Raw genomic sequence first — 16401 nt, 5'->3', positions numbered from 1 at the left:
TGAATCAAGTAGCTATTTTCTAAGTTAAATGTAAATAACTAAAAATGTTATTTTATAAAAAATCCCACCTAGGTTCCATGCCACCATCTCGCCCTTTATTAATCGTGGAGGTGGTCAAGGGCTCAGTTTGGGGATACGGGTCAGTATCCCATACCATTCGAGGCTCACTGGGAACTCTGTGTTCTCTTATTGGTCGGGTCAGATGATCAAACAAGTCCGAACCAGAGCTGCTGTTGTCTGTGGGCTCTCGCCGTATTAGTTGCTTTGGAGGCATTCTACCTGCTAATGAAAAATATTTCAAATTACCTCACACGTGAGATGTAAAATGCTCTAAAAACAGCTGAAATTAATAAATTGTAAAATGTTATTGTTTTTTAAATGTCTTATACAATGGATATGCATTTTAAAATGTATTATATGATGCAGTGTTTGGATTTGAAAAATGACTATGAAATGTTCAGTTCCAGAGCATGTTACATTTTCTGAAAACATTTCCAACAAAGCCACTGTGAGACATACCAGGGTGCATAGAAGGCATGTCTATTGGTGGCCGTCCAGACATCATTCGGGGGTCTATATATGATTGCATCATTAACCAGCGTGGATCAAAACCCATTGAGGCAAGATGTTGATGGTGGGGGCCAAGAGGTTGGTAGAGGGATCTGTGCTGAGGGGGAACAGAACCCCCTGAGGGAGAGACTGGACCTCCTCCACCCTGTTGTTGTTGCTGTTGGTGCTGTTGTTGTTGATGCTGCTGCTGCTGCCACTGTTGTTGTTTAAGCTGTTTCAAAAGAATGAAAAAAGTATTACAAATCTAAAGAATAGCTATTAAAAATAGCAACTCTAATATATTGTGTATTTTCTAGAACATAAGTTGCGTTTTTTTTTCTTCATCATTTGAAAGGTACTGCAACTTTAAGTCCTAAGCGACTTAAGCACATAATTTATATGTAATTGATGTCAATCGTTCAAACACGCTGCACAACAAAACACTTAAACTTACACACAAACAGATGAAAACATCGGTCAGAGATGGTATCAGCATTTAAAGAAGCCTATACAAAGTATTTTGCCTTTTTAAAGTGCTCACACACAAACAGATGACATCAGTCAGAGTGTATCAGCATTTTAAAGAAGCCTATACAAATATTTCATGCAACATTAAATACTACATGCAGTTTCTGAACCGTTTATCTGCAAACTGTGGTTTCCGTGACACCATAATCATCACGTTTTTAAAACACAAGTGTCAAGTTGAAAATAGTTTTGAAAACCCTGCATTCTGTTACATTCAGCTGTGCTCCACCTAGATGTTTGAAAGATTTCGCCTTGTGTGTGTGCCCGCTTCTCCAGAGTATAGAGCACAGTGTCTGAGAGTTTGTTGCTGTGATGATTCATGCTTCCTCCCATTTAACTTGGAATTTTAAAATTCATACTGGGAAAACTGCAATGGAACGCCACTTTATGTTGGACTTACAACTCTGATTTAGCTGAGATGCAGGTGTGCCACCCAAGCATGTTGATTTACAATCAATGATAAACCTTCACTTTTATTAAATAATATACATTGAGTCATGGTTTCTACATTATATGGCACAAAAATCTGTTTAGCAAATGTGTGCAGAAACAGATGTTCATGATACGGTGAACTAAACTTTCTTATGATCATCGTTAACCTGTAGAACAACGTTAGCATTGCAGCATCATTTATCATTTTGGTTGCTATGAGATGTCTCAGTTGACAATCAAGGTACCGCTGAAAATGACAACGTAATCAATCTCAATATTAAAAATAAGGCCCCTCTTTGATACGTAGTGTATATTTGTCACTGAATTTTGCACGCCCAGAATGGAATTGTCCTAATCAGCCAGGAGGGGGATAAAGACGAGCCAGACATGCTGGTTGGAGAAAGAGAGATGCACATGTCTGTGTGCATGCATCTGTTTCGTTGCATTGTTTAAATTTTAGTTTTGAAATTAAAGTTCTGTTAATGGTTCACTCCAGTTCCAGCTTCCTTTTTGGTAGGGAAGGCAGAGTCTGCCAGAGTGGTGCCAAAACCCAGAATAGGAGGAAGACAGTCTCCTCCACCGCCAAATTCAGTCCGGGGAAACCTCCGGCTTGACGTACTTCACTCCCTTCCAGTAGGGTAGCGGTCCTCTTAACTTTACAGTGGAGAGGTGGTTGGGTGCTAATTTTGCCATGGAGCAAACACGGAGCAGGGTTTCTCTAATCCAGGAGCACTGAGTGAGCGAGGAGTGGAAAATGGACAACCTGTGAAATTACGTCAATAAAAGCATCTAAAAGTTGCTTTAGATCAATGCCAAATGGCAGGAAAATGCGCTTCCCTGCATGTGCTCACACTAAACTCAAGCGTCAGCTGCTAAATGATGGATGCACAAGAGAGAGAGATGATTTTGACTCGTGCAGATTCTGCTGTTTTAAGCATCTCCTCTATTCATGCCCCACAATGTAAGACCTCAGCAAATTAAATTTAAGACTTCTTGTAATTTAAGATATTTAAGACTTTTCATGGTCTTAAATTTTAAAAAGTAAATTTAAGACTTAAGGACCAGCGGATACCCTGAAATTGTGCAAAGAGATAACACAGGATGAGTGTAGTATCTCATAAAATAAGAGCAGGAATGGCTGCTATGTCCATATGCTGCCAGCCTCTGTATACCTGGGGCCGTATAACTCAAAACCATATACCTAAAAACTGTTCTTGTTTGTGATTTTGAGTACCTATTTTAACAGCCAGCTGTAAGTTAAACACTTCTAAATGTCAAGGGCTATGTTTGTAGAATTGCTTTGATTTGCGGAGGTGCAGAGACACATGTACAAATGGTCAAAACTAGGGCTGCACGATTTGGACAAAAAGTCATAGTGATTATTTTGAAAAATACATGTTCAACTGCAAAAAGGCTAAGAGAGCCCTCTTAAAAGAACCAAACTGAGACCTTTTTTCAGTTCAACCACAAACAAATAAATATATAAACAGTGAAAAAAAGTCACCATGTACCTGTTTTTGTCTATTTTGTAACAGGATCTCATCCCACTAATCATCATCATTAGTTTTTGAAACAGTCACCTTGAATATCAGGGATGCTCCAATCAGGATTTTAACATCGATACCGATCTCCAATTCTCTTTTTATCTCCCCAATCGATGCTGATCATTTAACTTTTTATCAGCAGCTCTGTCAAAACTGGTTATATTGAAGCTTTCTGCTCAATGTCACTGTTAACTAAATTTCCCTGTAAGTAAAATCATAGTTGTTGCCTAGTGTTTGCTGTCAATCAATAATTCAGAATACACAAAATATAATTTAAAAATATAAATGTTACTCTTTATTCTAGGCCTTTAAACTAGTAGGGTTATACAAATTATTCTTTACTGTATATAAGATAGTCTTAAACAATGAGGCTTAATGTCAAACTGATGTTGAATTGATAACCCATTGGTGTAATTAAATTTAAAGTGAAAATCTTTATTACTTTGTCACCATTTAATTTAATTATTTTTATTAATTATTTTATTATATTTAATTTAGCAATGCACTATATTATAGTAACTAAAAATTTGATTGATTTATTATATGCATGTTCCTTCCTTTTCATTTTGTTGGATGTTGATAATATTAGGTCCGCTTTCACTTGTTTCCGCAGGGAGTGTAATAAGGGCGACACGCTCTCTCGTGACAGGAGACTGAAGAGATGTTTCTGGACTCTACAGGTGTTACTGTTAATGCTGTTTGCTCAGCAATCATTTAATAAAGATGTTTGAATTATACCTAATCTTGTATTCTGCGTTATTATTATGATACCCATGCCTTGCGGAGACGGAAATGCAGCTTCCGCAGATAATAATAAAAAAACGCTTCATGCAGGATGCGCATGTTTAGTGTAAATAAAGCATTTGGCGCACGTAAGCAAACAGAACTGAACTCTGGTCACTTCTGTTACTCTAAGCATGAGCAGGAGTTGTGGAGCACAGAACCACTTTGAAAACACCGTAACAATGCTCTGACTTAATATAGACCGGACAGAGCAGCGCAGATAAACTTAGAAGGGAGCAGACTATTTATTTATTTAATTAAATCGCAGCCCTTTGCAAATTAATAAATCGCACAAGGTCATATCGCGGTTTCATTTTTATTTCGATTAATTGTGCAGCCCTAGTCAAAACACATCGCTGTTGTGCAAATACTGTTTCGACTAGGAAAACCACCTCTGCCTAATGCTTAAACTTAAGTGAATTATAAAATCTTTTGCACATATTAAGCATTTCCATTCAGGTTTTCTTAAGTGCAAATTTAAAATTCACATTAAAATAGTTGGATGGAACCCCAGCAATAGATGATTAAAGCAGCAGACAAAATTCAAGACAAAGACAGTCTGAGAGCACCTGTTGTCTGAGGAATCTGGGTGGCAAAGACTTCTGGAACTGTTTAGAGTATCCAGAGGTGACTGAAGGGCGAACAGCAGCTCCTGTGTCTCCCTCATTTTCCAGTTGTGGAAGAGGTACATCTTCACTAACAGAGTAATCCAGTCTGGATAGACACAACTGAGGCTCCTCAACTAAATGTAAACAAAAACAAAGTGTTCAATACAAAAGCCAAAGTCATCTCATTATTAAATTAATGTGTGGTTAAATCTCTCCAAAATGAAAGTTGTGTTGTTGTTTAGGCACACTCATATCATTCCAAACCTATATGACTTTCTTCTGTGAAACACAAAAGGAGAAATTTAGAAGACCGTTCTATTCCCATAAAGTAAAAAAGGGGCTGAGGTGGTCCGTACTTCTAAACTTCTTTTATGTTTTGAAGGAAGAAATAAAGTCATATAGATTTAGAATATGAGGGTGAATAAATCACAATTTGCCATTTTGGTTACACTATTTCTTTCAGGCAATTTTATCCATCCATACACCTTTACCTCGGATCTCCTCGGTGCTAAAGTAGTCTCTCATTGGTTGTCTCTCAACTGGTCTATGGACTTCCTCAGTTACAGCAGAAACAATGTTGCTTTGGGGTTCGGAAGCAGCCCTGAGGACAGGAGGGCTAGGTTGCCGGGAATCTAATTGTGGCACCTCCTCCGAAGTGGACTCTGTCCTTTCATGAGTTTGCATGGGAGGGCAGCACGGCTGTACATGGGTAGGTGGAGGGGGAGGAGTTTCAGCAGGTAGTTTAGGCACAGTTTCAGTCACTTCCTGGTGATCAGTGTGAGTTTGCGTAGTTGGTTTAGTAGTTTCTAAAGTCATGGAAGTTCGCTGTTTCTCCTCCAGCTGTTTGAGTTTCTCTTTGCAGGCAGCAAGTCTCTGTTCTTCCATGCGCCGTTCCTCCTCCTCACGCCGTCGACGTGCACGTTCCACCGCCTCTGAGATCTCTGATTGTTTCTTCCGTTTTTGTCGCCATGCCTCTGTTAACTCCTCAGCAGTAGGGGGTGCTGTAGTGGAAGGTTTTGTAACACGGGGTCCACCACTTTCCAAAGAACGTCCAACATGTTGGCCCTGGACAATTTATAATATGGTATCGATTGCTTGAAACTAAAGTGATATTTTTTAATTACAGAAAAGGATAACTAGCATTACAGGCTGTTATAGGACCATTCTATATTTTTGAAAAAATATTTTATAACAATTTTTCCAATTCTTTTTTGACAATTTTAAATGAGCTTTTATGTTTTTAGTTTGCAAATTGTGTCACACTGTTAGATGGTTAAATGTAGTAGTAAAAAGAAATCAACTATTGCGGTTGATTAAAAAATAAAACACACAAAATAACCAATTCAAGGACTAAGGTATACTTTAACCTAAATTCTTGATGTTGAATAACAAAAAGTTAACTTAATAGCCACCTTCATGTCAAAATAATAGTACTTTGCACTCTTGAGTGAATCTCCTGTGTATACCATACCTGGTGGTCTTGCGAATATGTCATCTTGCTATAATGGCCAATATTGCCATGGGAGGGAGCCCTGGTGTCTCCACTCTCCGCCCATGAACTCTTGCTGTCACTCCTCTCCTGTGCTCCTCCTTTCCATCCCTCCTGGGCATTTGTGTTTCTTGGACGCAGACGATCCACTTTAGTCATCCACTCCCTAGGTTTCAGCAAAAAAATAAATAAAAAGGTTATAGGACAAAGGACCACATTTTGCCAAGTATCAAAATTGTGCATTACATCCATAAAATGTTTTGTGTATATAAAAAAAAATAAAACTTTGCATCACAAAGATAAAATAGTGCTCACCAGTTATCTCCTTTCTCTTTAGCTGAATGGTTTTCCTCATCATCACTAAAGTTCAGTTTTTCAGTATAGTCGACTTCCATCTGGGCACCTACATAAGACAGATTTTGTAAAGAATCCTAGTTGCTGGCCACAGAAAATGACATTTAAACGTCTAGCTCTGGTTACGACAACCAAATGCAAAACCATAAACGTAAACATCCAGTTGTCTCGCTTACCTGCCCAGCCCTCATCAGCATCAGTGTCTAGATTGTCTAGCTCTTTTAATTCAGTGGCACTAACGATTGATGGCCTGTCTGGATCCTGCAGCCATGCCCGAGATTGAGGCTGGGTCGGTCTTCCACCAGACCGTGAACCCCTGGGTGAAGGAGAGGGAGAAAGAAAGATTTAAGGAAAGTGTATTTGCTTAATCTGATACAAATGTCTTGAAGTCCAATAAATATCCTAAAACACTAAATAAAGTCTTGTCATTTAGGGATTTACTTTCAAGCATAAACTTAATTTCAGTCAGGTTCAGGATGTCAATGCCACTCAAAAATTAGTTAACGCTGTAAGCAGTGGAATTACTAGTTCCAATGGAACTACTGCAACATTATCATCACCACAATCACCAAATGAATTAATCTCATTTGCATATAGCACCTCATTGAGTCTAGCGAGTCTCTCTAATATCACTGTGACAAAATGTAAAGTGACACTGCCTATTGACCATTTTCAGTGAAATGGTCAATAGGCAGAAATCACAGCCGCCATATTAGTGACCATCAGCGGGAGGAAACAATAGCTGTGAAAGGAAAAACACCTGAGAAACGATAGCAAGTAAAACATAAATTGCTTCTGATCATGGCAAATCCCAGGAAAAGTTCCTAAAAGGTTGGAGGACAGCACAAATATAGCCAAATAGAACTTTTGCGGACATTTAAAAGACATTTTATCCACGATTAATCTCCGTATGGTAGTAGGTCTGATATGTGAACAGCAAGAACACGCCTACCGGCACGTCACTGCAAACATCTCTCATTCACAAGTTACAAATATCAGTGTGCTTTTCTTGTCTGATTTAGACACTATATTTAAAAACAACTATGATAATCCCATCTGTATGAATGTAAGAGCCACTTTTAACTCCTGAAGGCGGTTTATGTTGCATTGAATGTATATGGAATTTAGGTCACAATCAATGGCAGCGTGGTCATACAGTGACGTCACATACAACAGGTCAATAAGTCTTAGCTCCTACATGTTAAGCAAACTCAATTCTGTTTTCAGATCTTTTGTGATAACTTACTTTGATATTTCCTGTTGTACAGGGTATCTTAAGTTGGCTTGAGCAGGAGGAAAGGGCCCTCGAGGGTACGCATTGAACATCTGAAAAGACCAAGCACAGATTAAAATGATTATGTACATACTTGATGTGCACAAACAGCATTCATCAGTACAAAACAATACAGCAGCACGCCACATTCAGACCAGAGGTGCTCATCAATATAACAATTACAAAGGAAGTAATTACGCTGGAATTATTAAAAGGTGAAGTGCGTAATTTAAAAGAAAAATATACCATCACAGTTTAAGACAACAAGAAGTAAACCATTGGTAGGTTGATTTCTCCTAAAGGCACTATAAAAAATTGGTCTGTTTATTCATCTTGAACATCCTGACCAATCTGTTTGTCTGACCAAAGACAGAAGGGGGAAACTATTCTAGAAACCAGTTTGAAAAGCCCTAATTCCATTGAATATGCTGTAAGTGATTTTGTTCATGGAAAATTATGCAAAAAAATTTCCTACTCCCTTAATGGTGCAATAAGTAACAATTTTCATGTAATATTCACCATTTTCTTGCCAATGTGTGAACCGCTGGTAACGCAGCTTAAAACATTTGCCCTTCCCGGACTTCCTAGGTTGTATATTAAAGCCTGTAGACTGATTTTCATGCGAAGGGAGCGAGACTGTTTTGCCGGGAAAATCCAAAGGATGTGATATTTATGTGATCTCCCGAGAGCCTTGTCTCAGTAATCGCTTCTATTCAGCTATTCAACAGCGACAACAAACTGCAACACTAGGTAACGTTATCTTAGAGATGGAATCAAGCAAACATCCGGCTGCCAGCACAACACTGACTTCTGCACAAACTCAGAGTAAGCCAAAAAAACATTTATCTACTGAATCCTGTCTGGCTAAGCAGGAACTTGATAGTGGTAAAGTGATAACTAGAGTGAACATCGGCAGGGCATTTGATTCCTGGAGGGACCTTTGTTCGGTTTAGAGGCTCAAAACAGACCTTGAATTGGCATTCTACTTATTGGACAGGTAAGCTTTTGAAAGTTTTTTTTTTTAAGTTTTACCTCGGCCATTGATATTAATAAAGCTTTTAAAGAATTCTACTTTGATCTCTATATTGCCACATCTTCGTCTACTGAAGAAGATATTAGAAACTTTTTGGAACCATTAGAACTCCCAATACTGGATGACTGAGCAAAAGAATTCTCTTGATTCTGAGATAACCTTTGAGGAGCTTGATGAGGTAATTAAGGCCTTACCTACAGGCAAAGCTCCGGGGCCTGATGGCTTTGCCGCTGAGTTTTTCAAATCTTATGCTACAGAACTGGCTCCACTTTATGTTATAAGTTTTTATGGAATCATTAATGAATGGAAAGCTTCCACCAACCATGACAAAAGCCCCGATCAGTCTGATTCTTAAAAAGGTCAAAGATTCAAGTGAGGGTTAAAGTTACCGTCCAATTTCCCTGATCCAATTAGATGTAAATATTTTGTCAAAGATTCTGGCTAACCGATTAAGTTATGACATCTCTTATACATATAGATCAGGTGGGGTTTATTTGAGCCGCAGCTCTTCTGATAACATTAGGTGTCTCATCAATATCATGTGGTCAGTAGCGAATGATCAATCTCCGGTCGCTGCCATCTCACTTGACACCGAAAAGGCATTTGATATGGTATAATTGGATTATCTTTTAAGATTTAGGAAATATATGGGTTTGGGAGTACGCTTATTGGTTGGATCAAGTTACTTTATAGACACCCTGTAGCAGCGGTAGAAACAAATGGATTAATTTCAGATTATTTTACTCTGGATAAGGGAACCCGGCAGGGTTCCCCTCATTCCCCATTATTGTTCTGTCTTGCCCTGGAACCATTAGCAGCCACGATAAGATAGGAGGATGATTTTCCAGGGGTGGTGGTGGGAGGCGTGGCGCATAAGCTTCTGCTTTATGCTGATGATATTTTATTATTCCTCTCTGACCCTACTAAATCTATGCCTTGCCTCCACAGAATTATTAATTCCTTTTCCAAATTCTCAGGATACAAGTAAACTGGTCTAAATCTGAAGCTTTGGCTCTGACAGCGTACTGTCCAGTAACTGCCTTTCAGTGACCCAAACAGGGCATTAAGTATTTGGGTATTTTATTCCCAACAAATTTGTCTGATTTAGTTCATTTTTACCCTTTAATAAAAAAAGTTTGAGCAATGTAGACAGATGGGTGTCATTACATTTATCAATGATGCAATTTGAGAGTATAGCGAAATCTTTTATTTGGAGTGGTAAATGCCCCAGATTACATTTGAATAGGCTGCATAGGCCGATTGACAGGGGTGGGCTAGGCCTACCCAAGATTGTTTAATTATTATGCGTTCGGTCTCTGAAATTTCGTTCATTGGTCGCTTCCACCTGAAATAGCCCCTCCCTGGTTTTGTATTGAACAGGAATACTTGCCCCTATTTTGCCATTGCAAAGCCTTTCAATTAATCTAACCAGAGAAGTTAAATCAAACCCCGTTATTTCACATTTGCACTCAGTATGGACAAAGGTGTCTATTGTGTTTAATTCAGATATTCATCTAAATGTTGCCTCGAGGCTAACCCCAAACTACGTATTAATAAGTCCCCTTTTTGTTGTTCAGAGTGGATCGCGAGGGGGTTAATACACTCTGTGATCTTTATGAGAGTGGTGTGATGAAATCCTTTGAAAATTTGGTTCAATATTTTGGGATCCCCAGATCTCAGTTTTTTAGGTATCTTCAGCTGGAATTGGAAGAGGGAGAACGGGCTAGGATTTAAAAAAAATATAAAAACTGCATCTAGAGACGCAAGTGTGTGCCTTTTACAATTCAAGATTTTACATCTGTTCTATTGGACCCCCTCTACATTTTATAAGCTTGGTCTTAAAGACACACCCACCTGCTGACGATGCCAATTAGAGGACGGTGATATAGCCCATGTCTTTTTGGGGTGTGATGAAATACAAAATTTTTGGTTAAAGGTGCAGAGTCTAGTGTGTGATGTTAGGTATTCAGGTACCATTTTGCCCCAGACTCTGTATCTTGGGTGATGGATGGTCATTGATATTGAATGTGGACACACAAAGGCGAGAGTGGCCTATGAGGAAGGAGCATTTAGAGGAATGGGGAGGTATAAAGTGTTCGTGGAGAAATGGGGCAGGTATTTTGTAGATGTGTGATTATTAGGGATGTCCCGATCAGCTTTTTTGGCCCTCAATCCCGATATTTAAATATCTGCCGATACCGAGTCCCGATCCAATACTTAAATTTGCCTAGATAATAGAGCTGCAGACTCATTTTTTTGTTTGTTTACAAAAATAACCAAGTAAAAAAAGTAACTAAGATATCTTCAGCTTAATGCATTTAACTTGGTGCAGCTAGCATTTTTATAAAACTCACATATAAAATCAACTTCTACTTAGAATGGTGTAATGGCTTATTTTAACTTAAATATTCAGGTACAAAAATAAATCACAAATCCACTGAGTTCTGTATGGATGAACAGAAATCTTACATACACTTACAAATGGTATAAACAGCTTGACTTTAATAGTCAAAAAATGTATTCTATAAAAACGAATTAAATTTTGCAATTCCACTTAAGTGGTGTAAACAGTTACACTTGAACAGGCCCAAGTTCAACAATAATTAAACAGTTATTAGTTCTGTTGTCAATATCAAAATGCCTTTGTGACATACTGACAACCAGTAAAAACCATGAAAGCATCACACACTGCAGATATACATTCAAAAATAAGAAAAATATATTCATAACAAGCTCTAAAACTGCTCCAGTGAGAAATCATTAATATCAAATCAAATTTTAAATTTTTTTTAAACATACCGGCATATTCATCTCAATTACATAATGTCTGAAAGTTTAAATTCCTGAATGCTTAGAATTTCCAACAACTCACCCTCCATAGGCCATTCTGTCATGCATCAAGGGCTGAGAAATCACTCATTCATTAGAGGAGCAGTGTATGTGTGATTGCCTGCATGCTGCATGGCTAATTTAACAGCTCAGTCACGTGAAAGCCTCAGAATAATACAATTGCTTAACAGTGCCTTTAAGTGCTGCTAGTTGCTCCGAATGTATACACATTAACCAACCAGATTTCACAATAATATATAAGAGAGTAGATGAATTCTGTCATCACTCACATATGGTGGCATCATGCTCTTGAACTGGGCATGGAACTGAGATGATGAAATCCCTCCCAGTGGCTGCTGCCCACCGTTGAGTTTATGCTGAGGGCCAGTAGGTGGGAGTCTCTCTCTGGCATCTCTCTTTTCTCTGCCCTCCCCAACAGAGGGTTTCCCTGTCTCATCAGAGTCAACTGAGGGAGATGGTGTTCCTCGACCTACCCCTGTTGCCTCAGGGGGCATACTGTCTGTCTCAGAGGGGCTGGGAGCAATATTTAGGTTCCTACCTCCACCTTCTCGCCAGCTACCCACATCTGAACAAAGGTTGGCAAGACATGAGACAGAAGTGAGAGAAAGAAAATGTAGAATGCTTTCAGACTTTATTCTAGTTAGAATAAAGACTATATTGTGTCAAACAATTATTGATAGACCTTTTTTTAGAGAAGATGCAAAATTTGATTTGACAAAAATAAAGCAAGGCTGTAAGTAGGGATGTCAATGATTAACCGTTAATCGGTTAAATGCTGTTAAGAATTTAACCGATTAAAAATGCATTAACCGACAATGTATGTTTTATGTACCATTTCTCCAGAGCATACATAGCCTATGTTAATTTTAATACCACACGAGGGCGTACTTCACATTTGCAGTTGAGAAAAACTACTGGCGCGCAACAAAGAAAGAAGCAGTCAATAAACGGTGAGGCAAGATGAAGGGGCAAAACGCAGTACAGCGTGGGAGCATTACACTGTAAAAGAGGACAATGCTCAATGTAAATATTGCAACACCATATTTAAATACAGCTCCAGTACAACGTCATTGTTGTAAAACCTGAAGTCGACACCCCACGGTTGCAGTGCATGTCGACAGCGGAACACTGTCCTCCCAAGCAATCAAGTCGATGTTAGCTAAAAGAGGCTGTAGTGATGTGTGTGCAGAGCTAATAACTCTGAGGCTATGCTTTATGGTGGAAAAGGACATGATGCCTATAAGTGTGGTAGACGGTGAGGGATTTCGTTAGTTACTGAACTACACTGAACCAGACTATCACATCCCCGAGGCTGGCCAAGTTGGCCAGGCAATATTTGTGCATTCTAGGTATTCTCACCCCTGAACACGTAGATATTCTCATTTTTCTAAATAAAATCCAGAAGGCCTTGGTCTTGAATATGTTGTGGTGAGTTTAAGAGTATTTTGCCGTGCTCACAACTCACTCCTGCCCATGTACATATGTTAATTTTCTTAAATGCAAACCTGTAGGATTTCAGTTTATTGTGGAGAGGTCTTTTTAATTTTCCTTTTATACAGCACTTTGTTTATTAAAAAATGGGTTTGGTCTGACTTTGCTAGTCTAGAAATGGCAGTAGTTGTGCCCCATTTGACATTGTTTTTTGGTGGCACCATTTGTTGAATTAGGACAGGCGTAAATGAGCAGCCGTTTCGAGCGAGAGTTTTATTATTTAGGTTTTTTAAATAGTTTGTGCTTTGAATTTTTTCGCATAACTAAAGTGTCGCTATTATTCTTGAAATAAATAATTAGATAAAGATGTAAGTTTTGTATCTTATTAATTATTAATGATTAACGGATTATAGATTGTTAACGTGTTCAAATATTGGTTAAGGAAAATGCATGAAATCTGCAACCCTATCTGTAAGGTATAGAAGTACTATTTATGGAGTTTGTCCTACTGACCCATTCCACAGCTTGGTTTTCATTTATGTCAAATTAAATATGGCATCTCCTCTGACAAGTCTACTAATATTATTATAAAAACACTACTATGTATTTACATGATCATCAAGTAATCAAGTACCAAGAAAAAAAAAAAAAGCATTTGCATCCAAGATGGTATTGTAAGGACTGGAGAATGATGCTCTTACTCTGAGGTCTGAGGCTGGGGCCCGGTCCATAGGGCTCATCTTCCTGGTCATCTGATTTCTCCACCTCACCTGCAGCCTGCAGACTTGGAAACTCCTGATGGAACTGACTGCTCATGCGAGGAGATCCTACACATGCAGAACCACTTGTCATGAGTTCTTCACTTGAGCAATTGCAATAAAGGTATGACAACTCTGCTGCACAATAAGGGCTGCAAGATATGGAGTAAAAGTGAAAAATGCACCAAGTTGTTGGATAATGCGATAATCATATGATGATGCCATCAGAGCACACAGATCATAATTACAAAGGACTGTCTTTCATAAAGATCACAAAAATAGTTGTCTTTTGTTCCAAATTGCATATAAACGACATAAACTACATATCCACAAATGTGACTTTTTTTAAGTTGGTAATTTTTGGGGAAACACTATTTTAGTCTCAGCTTTCAAATAAATTCATGCTGCACGTGACAATTGCGGTAGCTGCCAATTCAAACTGAGTAGGGCACAACGCTCTCTCTCCGACTCCTTGCACAATAAAACATGAATGAACATCAGAGGGTATAGTTTAAGAATTATGAGGTGGTTTAGAGAAGAAAAGGTGTACCGTCCAGCTGCCCAGACTGTTTGCTGTTGGCCCAGGAGCGGCTGCCTCCCAGAGGGGCATCAGTGGTCTGGGGCACAGATGGTTTTGGCTGTGGTGGAGGGGTCTCTTGCTGCCTACAATCATAGAGTTTATTTGCATTGGATTTAATTGTCATATCAGCTTCAAAGTTTATTTCATTGCAAATACAGGTAACAATTACAAGTTATCAAACAATTGATACATGCAAAACAATTAGTAAAAAATAATACACGGAAAAGGGAAAACAATCATGGAGGAAACTGTAAGTGGTACTGCAGTATTTTTAAAAGTCAATAAAAATATCCTGAAGAGGTATGAAGGAATATGTTAGTAATTCATGTTAGAACTCACAAACCTGTTCTCACAACAGGCACTACAACTCTGATCCATCAACACATTATTTTAACAAAAGTGGCACCAAGTCAATAAAATAAATGTATTATACAATGAATCCAAAATGAAGCATCAACAATGGAGATGCTGGTATATTGGTCAAATCTGTACAAGGCCTTCCAAAGTCTAAGTGCTTAGATGCTGACTAGTCATTTGCTAGAAAAGCTAGTGAAATGGCCAATAAATTGTGGAAATACAAGACTTGTTTATTCTTATAAGCAATATAAGTCAAGTAAGTTTAGAACAGGTGATTGCAGATGATTGTCCTCTAATATTGTGGAAAAGAGGCAAAAGCAGGGTTCCCACATCTTTGGAATATGAAATTTCCATGACTTCTAATCTTTTGTGATTACTAGAGGGGGGAGGGAATATGCTTTACCGTTCGTCTCCTGGCTGATCTTGTCTGGAGGCCCACCCACTACCGTCCTTGGGTACAATGCTGACGTTGGGGTCGTTGCCTTTGTTCTCAGCTTTTAGGCTGGGCAGATTGGCTGGAGGGGGCATGCGTCGACTGACCGCGACTTTGCCCAGACTTTGGAGCCCATGTCTGGCAGCAACTTGGAGGAAGAAAACAAATGTATGTTTATGCCAAAAATGTCAATGATATTTAAAAAAGCACATACTCAAAACAACAGAAGTGATGTCATAACAAATGTGCATTTGCTCTCTCTCCTTAAACCCCTAGGAAATGCATGGGGGTGACTGAGGAGACAAAGGCTGCTTATTTGATCCAGCCAGGATGCTGGTTGGGGGTCAATGAATGACGGTGAAAGACTGTAGTCTAGGGTTGCAACCACTAATTGACACAATTGATAATTATCGATAATGAAAATAACAGACAACGAAATTCATTATTGATTAATAGGATAAATGCAGCCAGCACAGAGAAGCTTCACCAGTGATGTCACTTTACAGCCCAGTGAAAATGTGTTGAATGATGAAACGCATTTGAAAAATGAAGCGGAATAAACATGACCCAAGATAACTGCACACAAGAGCACTTTATCAACAGTTCAAAATTCATAGTTAGCATACAATTTAATGTGGAGCGGTTGTTTGATGCGCTTAAGAGTTGTTTCTCTCTAGTGCATAACTTACAATTTACAGTTATTTTCAATGTTTTCTAATGAATACATGTTATGAATTAAAAATCAGGCATGTATTTCCAGGTATTTCGCAAAACTGTTTGTTTTACCACATGAAGTCTCCCTTAAATTTACTGAGCAAACGAGAGTGCAACATCATACCGTGCTTTCAGTTGAATGTAATCAATCGTGCAGCTTTCATGGATGTCATGTGTGCCGGATTTTGAAGTGTTTCAGATTGTTTCTCATCATGCATGTAATTGAGCACCAGAATGAGACTTTTCAGCACACGAGTGAATCTGCACTGTGTTTGCAGATGATTATACTATGTTAAACTGTATATAATACTGAACATAATGTATAATAATGTTAAGGGTCTTGATATTTGATAGTGCTGATAGTTTAAAATGTAATGTTTGATTTCATCAGTAAATTTATACTATGGCAGTTATTTTACTGGATGCCCTATGCTGAGCTGATTATTTTTTATCCCACTCCATCCCTGATGGCCCATTTTACTCTAATAAACAGTACCTTTTAATTTTTACAAGTAAAGGAACTGTTTTGCATATGTCCTGAAAGTAATAATAAATATAGCCGCAAGCGACAATCTTCGGGGTCCAATCACATGTGAAGAAATAACCAAAAAAATTAGAATTGACAGAAATGATCCAGTGGATGCCAAATAATACAAATTGTGACACTCAAAAGGCACCTTCCTAC

The 16401-nt window shown here is 38.5% G+C and overlaps 1 protein-coding gene across 3 annotated transcripts in view; it reads right to left on the bottom strand.

Annotated features, from left to right (window-relative positions):
- prrc2c (proline-rich coiled-coil 2C) overlaps window positions 1–16401 on the bottom strand; it is a 67613-nt gene that overhangs the window by 26308 nt on the left and 24904 nt on the right. For all 3 annotated transcript variants that reach the window (XM_052098189.1, XM_052098191.1, XM_052098190.1), the window contains exons 3-14: window positions 14973–15150; window positions 14183–14295; window positions 13576–13701; window positions 11713–12008; window positions 7534–7613; window positions 6464–6603; window positions 6249–6336; window positions 5916–6099; window positions 4936–5509; window positions 4406–4578; window positions 520–781; window positions 69–282 (exon numbers count right to left, since the gene is read on the bottom strand). In XM_052098189.1, coding sequence (XP_051954149.1) covers window positions 69–282; window positions 520–781; window positions 4406–4578; window positions 4936–5509; window positions 5916–6099; window positions 6249–6336; window positions 6464–6603; window positions 7534–7613; window positions 11713–12008; window positions 13576–13701; window positions 14183–14295; window positions 14973–15150 — 2428 coding nt within the window. The remainder of the gene's footprint in view (window positions 1–68; window positions 283–519; window positions 782–4405; window positions 4579–4935; window positions 5510–5915; window positions 6100–6248; window positions 6337–6463; window positions 6604–7533; window positions 7614–11712; window positions 12009–13575; window positions 13702–14182; window positions 14296–14972; window positions 15151–16401) is intronic.

Source organism: Xyrauchen texanus, chromosome 30 (assembly GCF_025860055.1).
Source record: "Xyrauchen texanus isolate HMW12.3.18 chromosome 30, RBS_HiC_50CHRs, whole genome shotgun sequence".
NCBI classification, from domain to species: domain Eukaryota; kingdom Metazoa; phylum Chordata; class Actinopteri; order Cypriniformes; family Catostomidae; genus Xyrauchen; species Xyrauchen texanus.
This window is presented reverse-complemented; position numbering and strand designations above follow the sequence as displayed.